The 13,478-nt window shown below is 46.3% G+C and overlaps 1 protein-coding gene across 2 annotated transcripts in view; it reads right to left on the bottom strand.

Moving 5' to 3' along the window:
• GNAS (GNAS complex locus) overlaps positions 1 to 13,478 on the bottom strand; it is a 135,957-nt gene that overhangs the window by 83,010 nt on the left and 39,469 nt on the right. The window contains exon 1 of one of the 2 annotated variants that reach the window (XM_048321551.1): positions 3,187 to 4,268. The exons of the other annotated variant lie outside the window; for it this stretch is intronic. Coding sequence (XP_048177508.1) covers positions 3,187 to 3,325 — 139 coding nt within the window. The 5' untranslated portion in view covers positions 3,326 to 4,268. Of the gene's footprint in view, positions 1 to 3,186; positions 4,269 to 13,478 lie in introns of those variants that run through there. 2 annotated transcript variants of the gene reach the window in all.

Genomic DNA, 13,478 nt, shown 5'->3' on the forward strand with positions numbered 1-13,478 from the left:
TAACTTAAATCACAAGGAATAAAATATGTAGATACTCACATTTGAAAAAGGAAGGCATCCCTTTAAGCCTCCACCCACAAAGCTACAAAAAACCTCCTCTTATTTGTGTCTTGTAAGCAGCCTCCCACCCTCCCTTACATGTTCCAAAATCAACCCTACACACAACGAGACGCAGAGCCCACCTTTTGTGGCTGCCTGCTCCCAAGAGCCCCCCTCCGCTCTCCCCTGCTCCCCCCCTCCATACCTGCAGTGCAAAAACCCCACTCCACTTTAGTCCAGTTTCCATAAGTAGATGGATGCTATTTCTGCTGTGCTGCTCGGATGCCAGTGCACAGGGCAGCCCATCTGCCTATAGTACCCGTTTTTCCATGCACGCTGAACAACTCCAACAGCAGCATTTAATTGAGCTGCTCCACGCTGCCAGATCGGCAGCTTTCTATATAAAGCAAACATATTTTTGCAGGAGTAGTATCATAACGTGGCAAAATTCAGAAAGATTCCCCTTAGTGTCTCGTGGCTACTCGTTTATTCCTCTCCTCAGCCTGTGTCTCACCCACAGGAACCGTACATCTGTGGCAGAATGGGCAGGGAGGTACAGTTTGTATTTATAGGATGTCAGGCCTCTGCTAGCACACACTGACAGCACAAGCCTCCATTTTGAGACTCATGTTCAAAACTGTATTATAGCAGTCACATTTCAAAGTTCATTTTCTCACAAATGCTTTCCCCCTCTGCTTTCTCCCTTCCTTTCCTTCTCCCTCATGAATTCCCAAAAGTCCTCCTCTGCTCTCCATAAAACCTGCTTGCATGTTTTGACACTTTAATCCCAGAGCCTTACTCTTTTTTCCTCTCCTTGCTCACTGGTGTTTTGTAAGCATATAGAGAGCAGTTTTTATCTACAACTCTTTATGTAAGTGCCACTTCTCCCCTAAACCACTATTTTATACCATATACCTTCTGTCTGATCAGGCAGACTGCATCATGCAATAAACACAGGTGGCAAAACCAATCAAGAATTAGTATCCTGGGATAAGATAGAGAGACTGGATCATCTTCACAACTAAGAATTATTCACAAAGGCAGTATCTGGTATAGTCATATGTCCACTTAAAAATTAATAACAACTAAATTTCAGCTGTAACATTAAATCACATCTTATATTTATAAGCATTGGGAGCCAAAATCTTTACTTCACTTGGGCCAAGAAGGAGGCTGGACAGTTGTTGCATTTGCTATAAACACATACGGTTTGGTATTGACACACCTGGGTTCTCTGGATCGGCTACAACACCAGTGAACCAAGATGAAGTATTACATCTACGTTTCTCCATAAGTCTAGCTCTATATTTGGCTGCTTGTTAAGGCCATATTCTCACCAACAATTACACACACATTTAACTTCACCACCAAGGAGAGTTCCATTAATTTCAGGGAGACTGCTCGTGGCAGCGGGGCAAGCACGTGTGTACAGTGATGGGGCCTATGAGCAGCAGCATAAACCCACTTGAATATTCTGCAGCTCTTCTTTGTTGTTATTTGAATATGATTTGAAAAAATTAAGAACACTTTCCAAGTGCCTGGCTTATTTCATATGTCTTATAAAGGAAACGTAACATAATAAGAGGGAGGTGAGCTTTTATATTTTTTACCAGTGAGTCTGAGTTACAGACTATCCTCAATTCAAGGCAGAAACTGTGTAACAGCTGAACTATCACTTTAAAACACACACGTAGATGACTTTACGGCCATCACTGAACACACGCAATTTTTTATTTGCGAGTATCTAAACTATTTTTCAGCCACCAAAACTAAAGGAAACAGAAAGAAAACCCAGACAAGCCCATCATGTCTCTGTTTGCTGAAATTTTGCCTCTTACGAAAGCAACCCGTCTGATGACAAATAGTTTCTACGTATCTACGTAACATTCAGCCTGAAATCTGGAAGTCCAAGACATTTCCCAAGAGCTGAAGTCCAAATTATCCTGTTAAAAGATTTCTGCTGAAGCCCTGGCAGGCTCCTCAGTGCTGCAGGTGCTGCTGTAGTCCCAGTCACTCTCCGTTTATATTAAGTCTCTTTCTTCAAATGAGTATCTTAAAGATTTTACTGGTGATAGTACACTTTCAAATTCACCAATTCACTTCAAAAATTCTTTTTTTTTTTTTTCCCCCTTCAATCAGGGTTTTTTCCCCCCAAAACTGAGTCAGCTCGGCGAGGCCTAGCCTGTGCTCCACGCTACAGCCCTGCAGAACGTGCACAGGCGGCCCCTCGGCGTGACCAAAACAACCCACGGCTCGTAACTGCATCTGATCTTAAAACACTACTTCAAAATACTCTGAAATAACGAGCCTGACAAACGCTTGTCCTCTCCGATATCGATATTTGGACCTTTCCCTTCCTTGAAAGCCACAGCCCGCATTTGTAAATATCTCTCCTGAAAAACACGAGCAGGTAACCCAAACGAGCCGCTGGAACAGCACCTGGAGCCCGGCTCTGCCAGCGCTCCAACGCGCGGTACCTCAATTCCTGGTGCGACAGCGGAGGCTGCCGAGCCCGCCGGGGCCGGGGCCGTGCCCGCCCGACCCTGCACTGCTCCGCGGCCCCAACGCGGCCGCGCTTCCCTCCGGGACCGACATCCTCCCTCCGTTTCCCCCAAACGATTCCCCGACTTCCTCCCTTCCTCTTCCTCCTCTCCCCGGCCTGGCCGCACGTCCCTCGGCACCCCGGCCCGAGGAGCGGTGTCCGGCCCTCCCGCGCTCGCCGCGCCGCTCGCCCGCGGCCGCTGTCACTGCCCTGCCCTGTTTATCTCCCAGGCTCCCCGCGGGCCCCACGCCGCGGCATCCCCGGCCCCCTCCCCACGCCCGCCCGAGGCCCGCTGCCACCCCGGCGACGGGCGCTGCCCCGCGGGCGGAGAGCGGCCCCGCTCCGCCGCTCCGTACCTGCCCCGGCCCCTCCCGCGGTGCCCCGGGCGCTGCCCGAGCCCTCCCCGCCGCTCCCCCGCACCGCGCCGGTCCCCCCGGCGGCCCCGGCCCCGCCGCCCCGGGCGCTGCTATAGCGGATCCCCGCGGCCCCGGGTGGGCCCTGCGGCTCCGCCACCCCCCCCCGGCCCCACCTCTCTTCCCCGGCCTCGCCGTGCCCGGGCTGGGGCCGGTGCCCCGGCGGGGAGAGGACGGCCCGCGGCCCCTTACCCAGCAGGAGGAGCCGGTGCGTGGCCCTATAGACCTGCTTGTCCTTCTGCAGCTGCTTCTCGATCTTCTTGTTAGCCTCCCGCTGCGCCTTCTCCTCGTTGCGCTGATCCTCCGTCTTGCTGTTCCCTAAACAGCCCATCTTGGGGAGGGGAAGGCAGGGACGCGGGGCGAGGGGACGGGAGGCGGCCGGGGCTGCCGGGGGGAGGGAGGGAGGGAGGGAGGCACTCCCGGGCTCCCTTCTTCTTCCTCCTCCTCCTCCTCCTCCTCCCCCCCTACTCGCTGCTGTGGCGGCCGCTGCCCAGAGCCAGAGACATGGAGAGCGCCGAGCCCGAAGCCAGCCGAGGGGGGGCCGATAGCGATGACTTTGCTGCCGCTCCGCCGGGCCTCCTCCCCGGCAGCTGCAGCTGCCTCTCCTCCCCCGCCCCCCGCCGATCCCCTCGGCGCACCTTTCCCGGGGGGTGCGGAGCGATCCGCGGGGATCTCCGCGCCCCGGCCGGGCCGCCGGCTCCTCTAGAGGCAGCAGAAATGACCCCCCCCGCGCCGCACGCACAGGAACAAATCCAGCTTCAGTGCCACCCCCAAAAAAATAATAATCCTCTTTAGATCCAAAGGCACAGGCTCCAGGCGCGGAAACCTCCCCAAATCCTCGGCGGGGAGGATCGGGAAACGTCTCTTCCTCGCCTCTCCCCCCGCGCCGCGGGGGTCACGCAGCCCCGGTCCCTTCCCTCGCCGGCCGCCGCAGCTCCTCGCCCTCCGGCCGCCGCGGGTCCTTCCTCCCGCACCGGGGCGGGGGGGTCGAAGCCAAACCCCCCCCTTTTTTTTCCTCCTTTTTTTTTTTTTCTCCCCTCTCCTTGCTGCTGCTCTTTTCACATGCAGTTCCCAGGCGGCTGAATCCTCTCGGCAAGAAGAAAATACAAAATAAAATTTAAAAGAAAAAAAAAAAAAAAAGCGCCCGTTTGCTCTGTGCCCCGAGCAGAACCTGTCCCTCACGGGCGGATTTTTCCCCGTCTTATTTTTCCTGCTCTCTCCCGCATTTTTTTTTTTTTTCCCTCTCCTTTTTTTTTTTTTTCCCCTTTCCTTTTTTTTTTTTTTTTTTTTTTTTTTCCCTTCCCCTATTGAGCGGCTCCGCGGCGGCGGAGCGCGGGGTGGGGCGAGCGGGCCCACACTGCACGCTGGGAGCGAGCGGGGCCGCTCACATGATGCCCGCGTCACCCCGCGCCGCCGCCGGCGCCCTCTTCGAACCGGCCCCGCCGCCGCTCGGGGGCCCCGCGGCCGCCCCCCGCCCCGCGGGATGCAGGCACCCGGAGCCGGGCTTGGAGTTAACAGGATTCTGAATAAATTGGACGGGAGTCGTGCCCCGCGGCGCCTTGTGCTACGCTTGAAAATAATTAATGTGGAAGTTATGGTAGTGAATGGTTTGTGTCTGGTTTTGGGTGGATGCGCTTCCCGGCCGCGGGGCTGCTCGCTCGCACCCCGCGATTCGCCGGGCTCCATCCCGGCTAGGACGGGAGGTTCAAGGTACCTGGGGATGCCATGTGCACCATCAGAGTACCACTGGATGCACACACTTGTTTCTACATACGGTTTTACCCCCTGTCTAGCTCCATTCTCTTCTCTAAAATATGTTTTGGAAACCCCATTACAAAAATTACACAACTTATCAGTTACACCTGGAAAACAAAGCCTGGCGCTTTGCTCTTTGTATAACCCTGTTCACTAAAATACACAGGTAGTTTTTCTCTATGCACACATCCCCACACATGAGTTAGTGAAATGTCCTTTACTATACAAATATTATTTACCCTCATTTGCAAAATTCAATTATCTGCCACACTGTTCCCACGAACACACCTTCTTACATCATTCAGTTACTATATTTAGAAACACACACAGTAAAATAATTATGTGAATAGAGCAAACAACTAGGAGGTCACAGCTAATGTCATCAAATACATCTGTTGAGCTGCCCTTGCTGAAAGAGGGGGGGGACCGCAGGAGAAACAGGGAACATCACATCACTATTTTTAAATGCCACAGAGCCTAAGAGTTCTGGAGTCACTGGAGGAGAGACTCTTACTGGTGTCCCTAGGTGTTCTTTTAGGCTAAGAGCGGTTTTGAAAGGTCTTAGAGAAACTTAGCTCAGCAATGCCCAGATTCATCTGAAGCAAAGATGGTAATAATTTCTTGTATCTTTAATAGGTTATTTATTTGTATAGTTTCATGTAATAGACAATATTCAAATATATTTTAACTGGGGAGTTTACAAGGCATAAAGGACACAAAAAAGCAGAATTCAGACTGAAAATTATAAAGCCTCATACTTTTTTTATGGTTTCAGGTATGAAGAGAATGCAGAAATGCCAGTACCTCTCACCTCACACAGGAGGGAAAATCTGCCCCAGCCTCCAGGCTTTGCTTCCCTCCGGGTCCCACCTGGGGGGAAGGGAGCCCGTCTCAAGCTAAAAACGTGAAGGAATACACAAACAAGATGAGAAATATTGTTGGAGATATACAAAAGGCTAAAATCTTGGTGAATGGTGTCTGTACAGGATGGATAAATATGCCAAAGCATCCATGGACAAGGGAGTCGTGGCTGTGTAAATGCTAATGTTAACTAACCAGCAGTGCACACCCATCCCTTCCCAAACAGAAACCAGGACAGGCTCTTCGAGGTTAAACTCTGACAGGAATCACTGCCCCCCTGCTGCAGATACCCTGTGTCTCTGTCTCTAGGCTAAGCAAAGCATGAGGTAGCTGAAAAAGAAAAACACTCAGCTAATTCACAAAGCTCCCAGTTACTTACAACAGAATTAAGAATTAGCTCGGTGTATTACAAGTGTTACTAAAGTGTGAAAGTGTCAAAAGCTACAGAAAACAAAGAAGAAGACTCCCACATTGTGTAACTTAACAGCAATTACAGACTTTTTTTGTCTTTCTGAAATATGACAGGACTCAGGACATCAGGCACCATCCGCACTTCACAAACCCAGTGAACTGCCACGAGTTTTTTCACTGCTGTCGTGATTAGGAGCCCATCATTTGAAGAGTGAGCATACCAACACATTAGCTGTTCTCACTCTTTTTTATTTGTTTAAATAACATAATGCTGCTAATGTGTCTTTGGAGTAAATTGTGTTTCTTATTGGAGCTAGTTCCATTAGCTTCCATCTTGTAAAAATCCATGAACTTCAGTTTCACGAGACTCCTGCCATCAGAAGGGTAAGTGCAGGCACAATCTGACCCCTGACTCATCACAGAATTAAAACTTGATTCCAAAGAACCTGCAGCCTAAGGAACAAATAATGCAAAGATAAAATAACTATATTGTATGGGCATAGTACCTCTGTGATAAATGTCTAACTATTTGAAGCTTGAAAATAGGGTGTTAAAGAACACTGCTGCATGTTAAATGAAAATGTTTTCCAAAAGGATAAGGTAACAAGAACGTGGAAATGGCTGTAAAAGGACATCAGAAGACTTACAGCTATTGACTCAATCCTGCACTATTTAAATTAATGGGAAATACAAGGTGGCACACAGAAGATGGCGAGTATTGCACACTTACAGATTAAATTCAGATTCATTGATGTTCCTTCTGTGTTTTTTTTTTTTCAGTCTAAAGTAAATGCAAAGAGTCTGACACACCAACATGCATCTCGGCGTAAGGATTTCACAAAAAGAACAGGGGGGTTGGCAGTGTGAAGCAATATTCTGCTGTTTTCACTTCTCAAACCAGAAAGGATCTCACAAGGAGCAGCAGCAGGATAATTCAAAGCAGTAATATTTCAATTGACTATTTGGGAGAAAAGGAGGATGTACAAAAGTTCCTTGTATCTACAATCCATTTCAGACCACTTGATAGCTTTAGCTAATAGATTTTTAGTCCCATTGACCTAATTTCTATTACATCCTAATGAAAATCATGAGATCTCTTAATTTTCTTAACTTCTTTCATGAAAGATGAATTCTTTTTCCATTTTCCTTCCACAGCTTTTGCCCCAAAATCTACTCCCTGGTGTCTGAGAATGAAGAAGGATTTGTAACAATATCCTAATCCTGTAAATAAACCTGAACTTTACTCTAGTAAAGAGTAGTCTAGAGCAGTCCTACTGAAATGCATAACTTACACAGACTTTACTCTTCCAGCTAGGACAACTATATTAGCTTGATTTAGAAATGGGTAAAAAGATTTAAAGTAGAAGCAGACTATCAATAGCAGTAGGAGAGAGAACTTGTTGAAAAGTTCACATATTTTATGCTTCCCCCACTCTATACACATAAACTTCTGTCTTTTAAGATTTACATGTAATACCTGCTGATATAATCATTCAAGAGGACCTCAAGAAAAATACTATCTTTTTACTTTATATCTGACACACTGTTACATGTATGTCAATGCATTTATTTGTGGTAGTCTCCCTTTTTGTGCATGAGGATATTCACACTAATATAGGTAAGAGACAAGGAAATACTGTTGTAAAATTCACAAATGTTGGCTGGAAATGTAAATGCAAGACTTGGTTTTGGAGTTACTATTGCCTTAACTGAGTAGATTCTGAGCCTTTTAAAAAACGGCTTTTCAGACACATATTTCATGTTGTTCTGTTCTTTTCTCTTTTTAACTAAATGGATAAAACTTTCTGCTTACAGTTCTGATGTTGCATCAGTTTTACTCCCAATTGACCAAAGTCAGGCTCTGAATTCACTCGAATTACTCTTTGTATTTACAGCTGATTATGAGACCCAGATCAGATGCCCATCTTACCCCACAGCTTCCTCCCAAGCCCTCCAGGTGACAAACACCTTTATTTCCTATTGCAAATAATTCACATTTGTTCATGAGTTGAAGGCACTGAGCACTTGGATGCCTCCAGGAAAGAAGAAATGGTTAACTAATTTTCAGATGGGACAGTTGTGCATTTCCTTACGGGCTCTTGCTGTCCACAGTGAATGTGACCTCGTAAACTTTTGGCTGTGAACTGTGGGGGTGGAGTTGTGACCAAGCCAATGTGCTCATTTGGAAGAGAAGACACAGACGACATCTTGCTCCAGCATCCCTTAGCAACTGGACTGAAATGGCACTGCAGCCTCTGAGGAGGTTGTCAGCCTTCCTTGCCTCTGGAATAGCCTGTACTCCAGTTCCTACCACGGCTCAGGAGACACAGCAGAGAGGACAAAATCTGTAGCTCAGAAAGTAAAAGCAACGGTGCTGATCTAATTGTACAGTTTCCTTTGTTTGTTTGTAGGAAATAGCATATTTTCAGCAAGTCTTTTCCATGGAAGGATACAGAACTCAACCTGGGGGAACATGAAACAACATATATTATAGCAACACCTGGATTTTTGTTCAGGAGCCTACATTACCCCATGCTTCATTTTACTGTCCTACAAATCCACAGTACCGCGGCTGAGCAGTTGGAACTGACCTCCCTCTTTTAAAAGCAGGGATTAACTCTGAAACAGATTGACTCTTTCAGTTAAAGGACATTTTTTAATAGCACACACTGTATATTTTTGTGTATGGATGCCTCTCTGGCTTGAAGTTAGTTAAATTTGGGGTCTTCATCCTGGACTGGTAGTTGAGTATCGAACCTACCAACCTCAATTTATTTAAGCCCCAGTAAACTTAATCTTTTAGTTACAGATAAGGATTAATTAAGGTTCTGATTTAGACTTAGATCAGTGGGGGGTTTTTCATCTAAAAAAAACTGCCATGGCTTCTTGCAGTGACTCAGGTCTGCTGCTCATGTTTTCCTTAGATGGAGCCATCCTCCACGAGCTATCATACCGAAAATCCTTTGGACTCTGGGAAGAACGAAACGTGGTGATAAAAAGGGAGACGGTTTCAAAGTCTCCAAATTACCCTTTGACCTGTTGAACAAGGAACCCTTGAGTAATCTCAAGCCCGTTTAAAGGAGAAACAAACAAATTAAAGCCAAACAATAATCTAAAAAGGAAAACCAAAGCAAACAGATTGGAATTGGAGCAGGAATTCAATGTGGGGTTTTTTGTCATCTGTTTCCTTTGTGGGGGTCAGAACAAAAATCACTTCAAAAACCATTCAGAGGTAAACAAGGTAGGAAATGCAGCCATTACCAATCAAACCCTGGGAGGGCAAAGCAGGATCATCACGTGAAAGGACAAGTTTGTCAGATGGGAAGAAGTGAGTGCAATGAAACGAGCATTGTCAGGGAGGAATTAATGCACCACTAATGTATTCAATAAAGAACAAACACAAAACACTTAACTACAGATACTCCAAAACAAACAGAATGAAAAGGAGATACTTCTCTCTCTGGCAAAAGAAGAAGAATTTTTCCATACAGAAATTCTAAACTTAAAAGGGATTTTTGTTTTGTTTTTAAATAAAAACAAGCCCAAATCTACTAATAGAAGTAACCAAGATCTTCCTTTAAACCAAAGAAAAGAAACCCTTTGCCTCCCTCCTTTCACTTCGAGGCTTTCCTTCAGAAACATTAAAAGAGACTTTAAGGAACTAATGGAATTATGGAAATAACACACTGAGCAACAGCTTTTCACTTAGAAGCTTTTCTTATTTTCATGTAGTTCTTTTTCTTGATATTTCTGCTCACTCTTCATGCATTCTGCACTGCACTTTATTAAAAAAGAAAAAAACCCTCTTATGTAACAGAAGTAGCAGAACATCCTAGCACTCCACATAACACATATGGAATGCCGATTAAAAAAAAAAAAATTGGAGCAAGTCTTTTCTCATATTTAGTTTCAGTATTTGTCAACATTCGCTGCAGTCCTAGCCCTGACTGCAAACTTTTTTCATAAAGAAATATCTTGCTTTAATCCTTGTTACGTTTAGGTCACAAAGCCCAGGGAGGCAGTAGTAGCAGAGGCTGTTTTCTAAATACTGGTTATAGTTAATTCCTGCAAAGAAGCACAAAACTGCCAAGCTTTTCTCCTGCCCGGGGGTCAGCAGAGGAGAGGAGGCTCCTGCCTTCACCTCCCCAGCACACCGGGCAGCCCAGCACCAGCCCCAGTTCCCACCGGAGCAGGGTGGCAGCTGGGGCTGAGCCTGACCCAGCCTGACTCAGGGAGCACGGTGAGCCATCCCTCCATGCCAATATTATTTGTTACTGACACGGCATTCTCGTTTTATAGTGCATAACAGGAAAGGGAATAAGAAGACTGTTAAAATAGTTCTTGCTAAGTTGTCACACAGGTTTTAATGTGCTGTAAACATTCCTCTCCTTCTTTTACATTTTTTTAAATAGAATGACGTCCAGGCTTTCATGCTCAAAATAACTTTACATTTTAGTGCTAGCAAACCACAATACTCTCAATACCAGCAGCTATTAGAGACGATCTGCAAGGAAAACAGGACTGTGATTTTGCTACTCTGTCTCTCCATTGCTAAAGGCCTAAAAGTGTTCCTTTTGAAAATGGCTATTTTCTCACATCTTTTTCTTTAGATGAAAAAATGTTAAGTCTAGGTCCTAAGATTACATACTGACACAGTTATAGAATAGGGGTCTTTTGTACCCTGTTTTTCCTGGAAGAATCTGTCTGTCTGGCAAACTAACAGCACCATTACGTCTTAAGTGCCTTGATGTTAAATTAAGAGTGCCCCACGCGCCCTAGGGCAGTTGCAGAATTTAGACCCTTTTTGCAGTGAAAAAGTCTTTCTGGTGTGGGCTTTTTTTTGTGTCTGTTAGATTTTAGAAATGTGTATGAACCAGTTGATTGTCTCTAAGGCTTTAGGTGCACAGTGAAAGGTTTTCTTTGTTGCTCTATCTCAGGCAAAGCCAGGAAAGAGACATCCATGGCCAGGGCTGTCAGAACCAGGCGGGAGCTGGGTCAGAACCTGTGGTCCAGTACTGGATTTTCCCTCCGCAACATCAAAACCAGCAGAGGTGAAGAATTATCCCCTCCTGTGGATGATCAGACCTGTCTGAGTGCTCACAAACTGTGAATGGAGACGAGTGTGGGGATCAAACAGGGGAACAGGATCCAGCAGACCTGATCTACTGCAGATGGTTCAATCCAGCACAGCCACCGATCCGTGGGTGACCTTGGACGAGCCACTTCCCTTTTTTGTGCCTCTTTGTCCAGCTATCTTTTATCTGCCTCTCTTACAGGTTGTGAGCTGTTTGCTTCCGACGTGTCTGCACAGCACTGAGAACCAAGGGGCCCTGGTCTCACTGGTGACCTTTAAGCCCTTCTGCTACATGTTTCATCATAAAATAATTATTCAAAAAGGAAGTAAGTTTTTTTAATAGTCTGTCTTCCTTTTCTTAACACCACTCAAACTCAGACATTTTCAGCAACATTTCATGAAAAAGAAAATAGGCTCTATTCAAAATCTTAATGCTGTTTCTCTTAAATGAAAATGGTGAGAAAGCTGCTAGTACTCTGTCAAGTCCGTCTCCCACAGGCCCTCCAGCAAAACCAGGGAAAGCTAGAACCAGCATGCTGGCTACATTCAAAGTACCAGACAAAGATACTTTTTATTTTGAAAATAGGAAAAAAAAATGCCTGCACACTTCTCAGTCTTTCTTTGCCCACCATGAAGCACCCACCAGGACAGAAACCCTGTGCTGTGTTCTTCTGCAGGTCACTCCCAGTTTGCTTTATGCTCTCTGGTGTTAAAAGAACGAATTTGTTTTTCCATTGCTCCCTTGTCTAACTGTGACCTGTTCCCTTCTGAAGCAATCAGCTTTTTACAGCTCTGTCTCTGCTGTGCAAACAGAGAACGAGCACAGCTGAGCCCCCGGAGCTCTGGGGCCAGGAGCTCCCTCCACCCCAGACCTGGACCCGCCTCCTGGGTGTCATCCCCAGAGAATGAGCTCCCCAAAATCTCCCACTGCCCATGGTGAGCCCCCTCCCCTCTGCTCGGTGGGATCACAGCCGTGTCAGCATTCCCACATTTGATGGAAAGCCCTTGGAACATCCAGGGAACCAGGGATGCTGCAAGGGGCCGGGGATTCGATGGCTTTGAGCCTGCTGCCACCACCCCTGCAGCCCCATAAAACACAAGAGTGGCTGGTAACCCGCCCTGCCCTCAACCCCAGCCCTGGGGTGACATCTGGGGAGCTCCTGTGCCCTCCAGCCCTGTGCCGTGGGGCACCTGGAAGATGCCGGATCCCCCTGGCCACGGCAGTCCCAGGCTGAAGGCAGGGCCCTCCTGCGTGGCTGCACTTCACACCCTATATGTAAAATACACAGCTGTACAGTGAGTCTGAAACATTCTTTCTATGAATTGGTGTTACTGAAGGATATATATACTAACTCCATACATGTGAGAGTTAAGGAAGATTTGTCCAAGGAACTACTTCCAGAGGAAGTGCTGGGCAGCCACATTATTTGTTTTATTTAAAATGATTTCAGGCTCGATAATGTCTCTTTATCAAAACTACACATGTGCTGAGCATGCACACAGTGCTGTGTGTTGTAAGCCATACAGGAAGGGGTGGATTTAATTTATTTCTTTATTATGAATATTGTGGTGCTGTAAGGAGAATCCTGGCCGACAGCGTGAAATAAAGCAAAACTTTCAGAGGATATTTTGGGAGCTGAAGTTCCTGTGCTGCCTTTTCAAATTCAGTCTTAAATTCTGTATTCCTAATCCTCTGTTCTGTCTGGACCATTTCATAAATGGACATGTATATTATTACAAAGCTGAGCAAGTACCTCCTAACATTTGCCATTAATATTCATTTGAAAGAAAAATGGAGTTTCAGTTTCCTGGTTTTCCTTCCCTCGAGTGAGGAGACCAGTGAGGGAGTTTATAAATTCACAATTTTGGCAGGCAAAAGGGACCAAGGTAATTGTGACACACCAAAAATAGTTCTCCATCAAAATGATAACCCTGCTTTGTTTTGCAAACATAATTTTGGCTATAAGGTTTGTTTACATGTATTTGGTTTTATATCCCCCATAGTGGATCAAAGCACTCTGTACCCAGCTGAATGACAATGGCCCGAAGCAGAAAGAACCACCATGACCAGCACAAACCATCTTTCAGCATAGAAATAAAAAGAATTAATTCTTCTCCACCCTAAAAGCTGGTTTGGAGGGAAGAAAGCGGGCTAGAAAGAATGGAATTCTGACTCTCTATGGGTCAGTGTGGACTGCACTGGAGGGAAGGCAGAAGAGCTGCTGGGTGTAGGGACCATGACCCAATCTAAGACACACCAGCCACAAGATCAAACTGTGCAGCAGCAACTTGCAAGAATGCTCTTTTTCAGTGATCTGTATATGCTTACAACTGCTTAAGAGTAAAGTTAAAAAGGCTAAGAAATTCCTTGCCCAAGGATGAA

The sequence above is a fragment of the Corvus hawaiiensis genome, chromosome 17, assembly GCF_020740725.1.
Source record: "Corvus hawaiiensis isolate bCorHaw1 chromosome 17, bCorHaw1.pri.cur, whole genome shotgun sequence".
Lineage (NCBI taxonomy): Eukaryota > Metazoa > Chordata > Aves > Passeriformes > Corvidae > Corvus > Corvus hawaiiensis.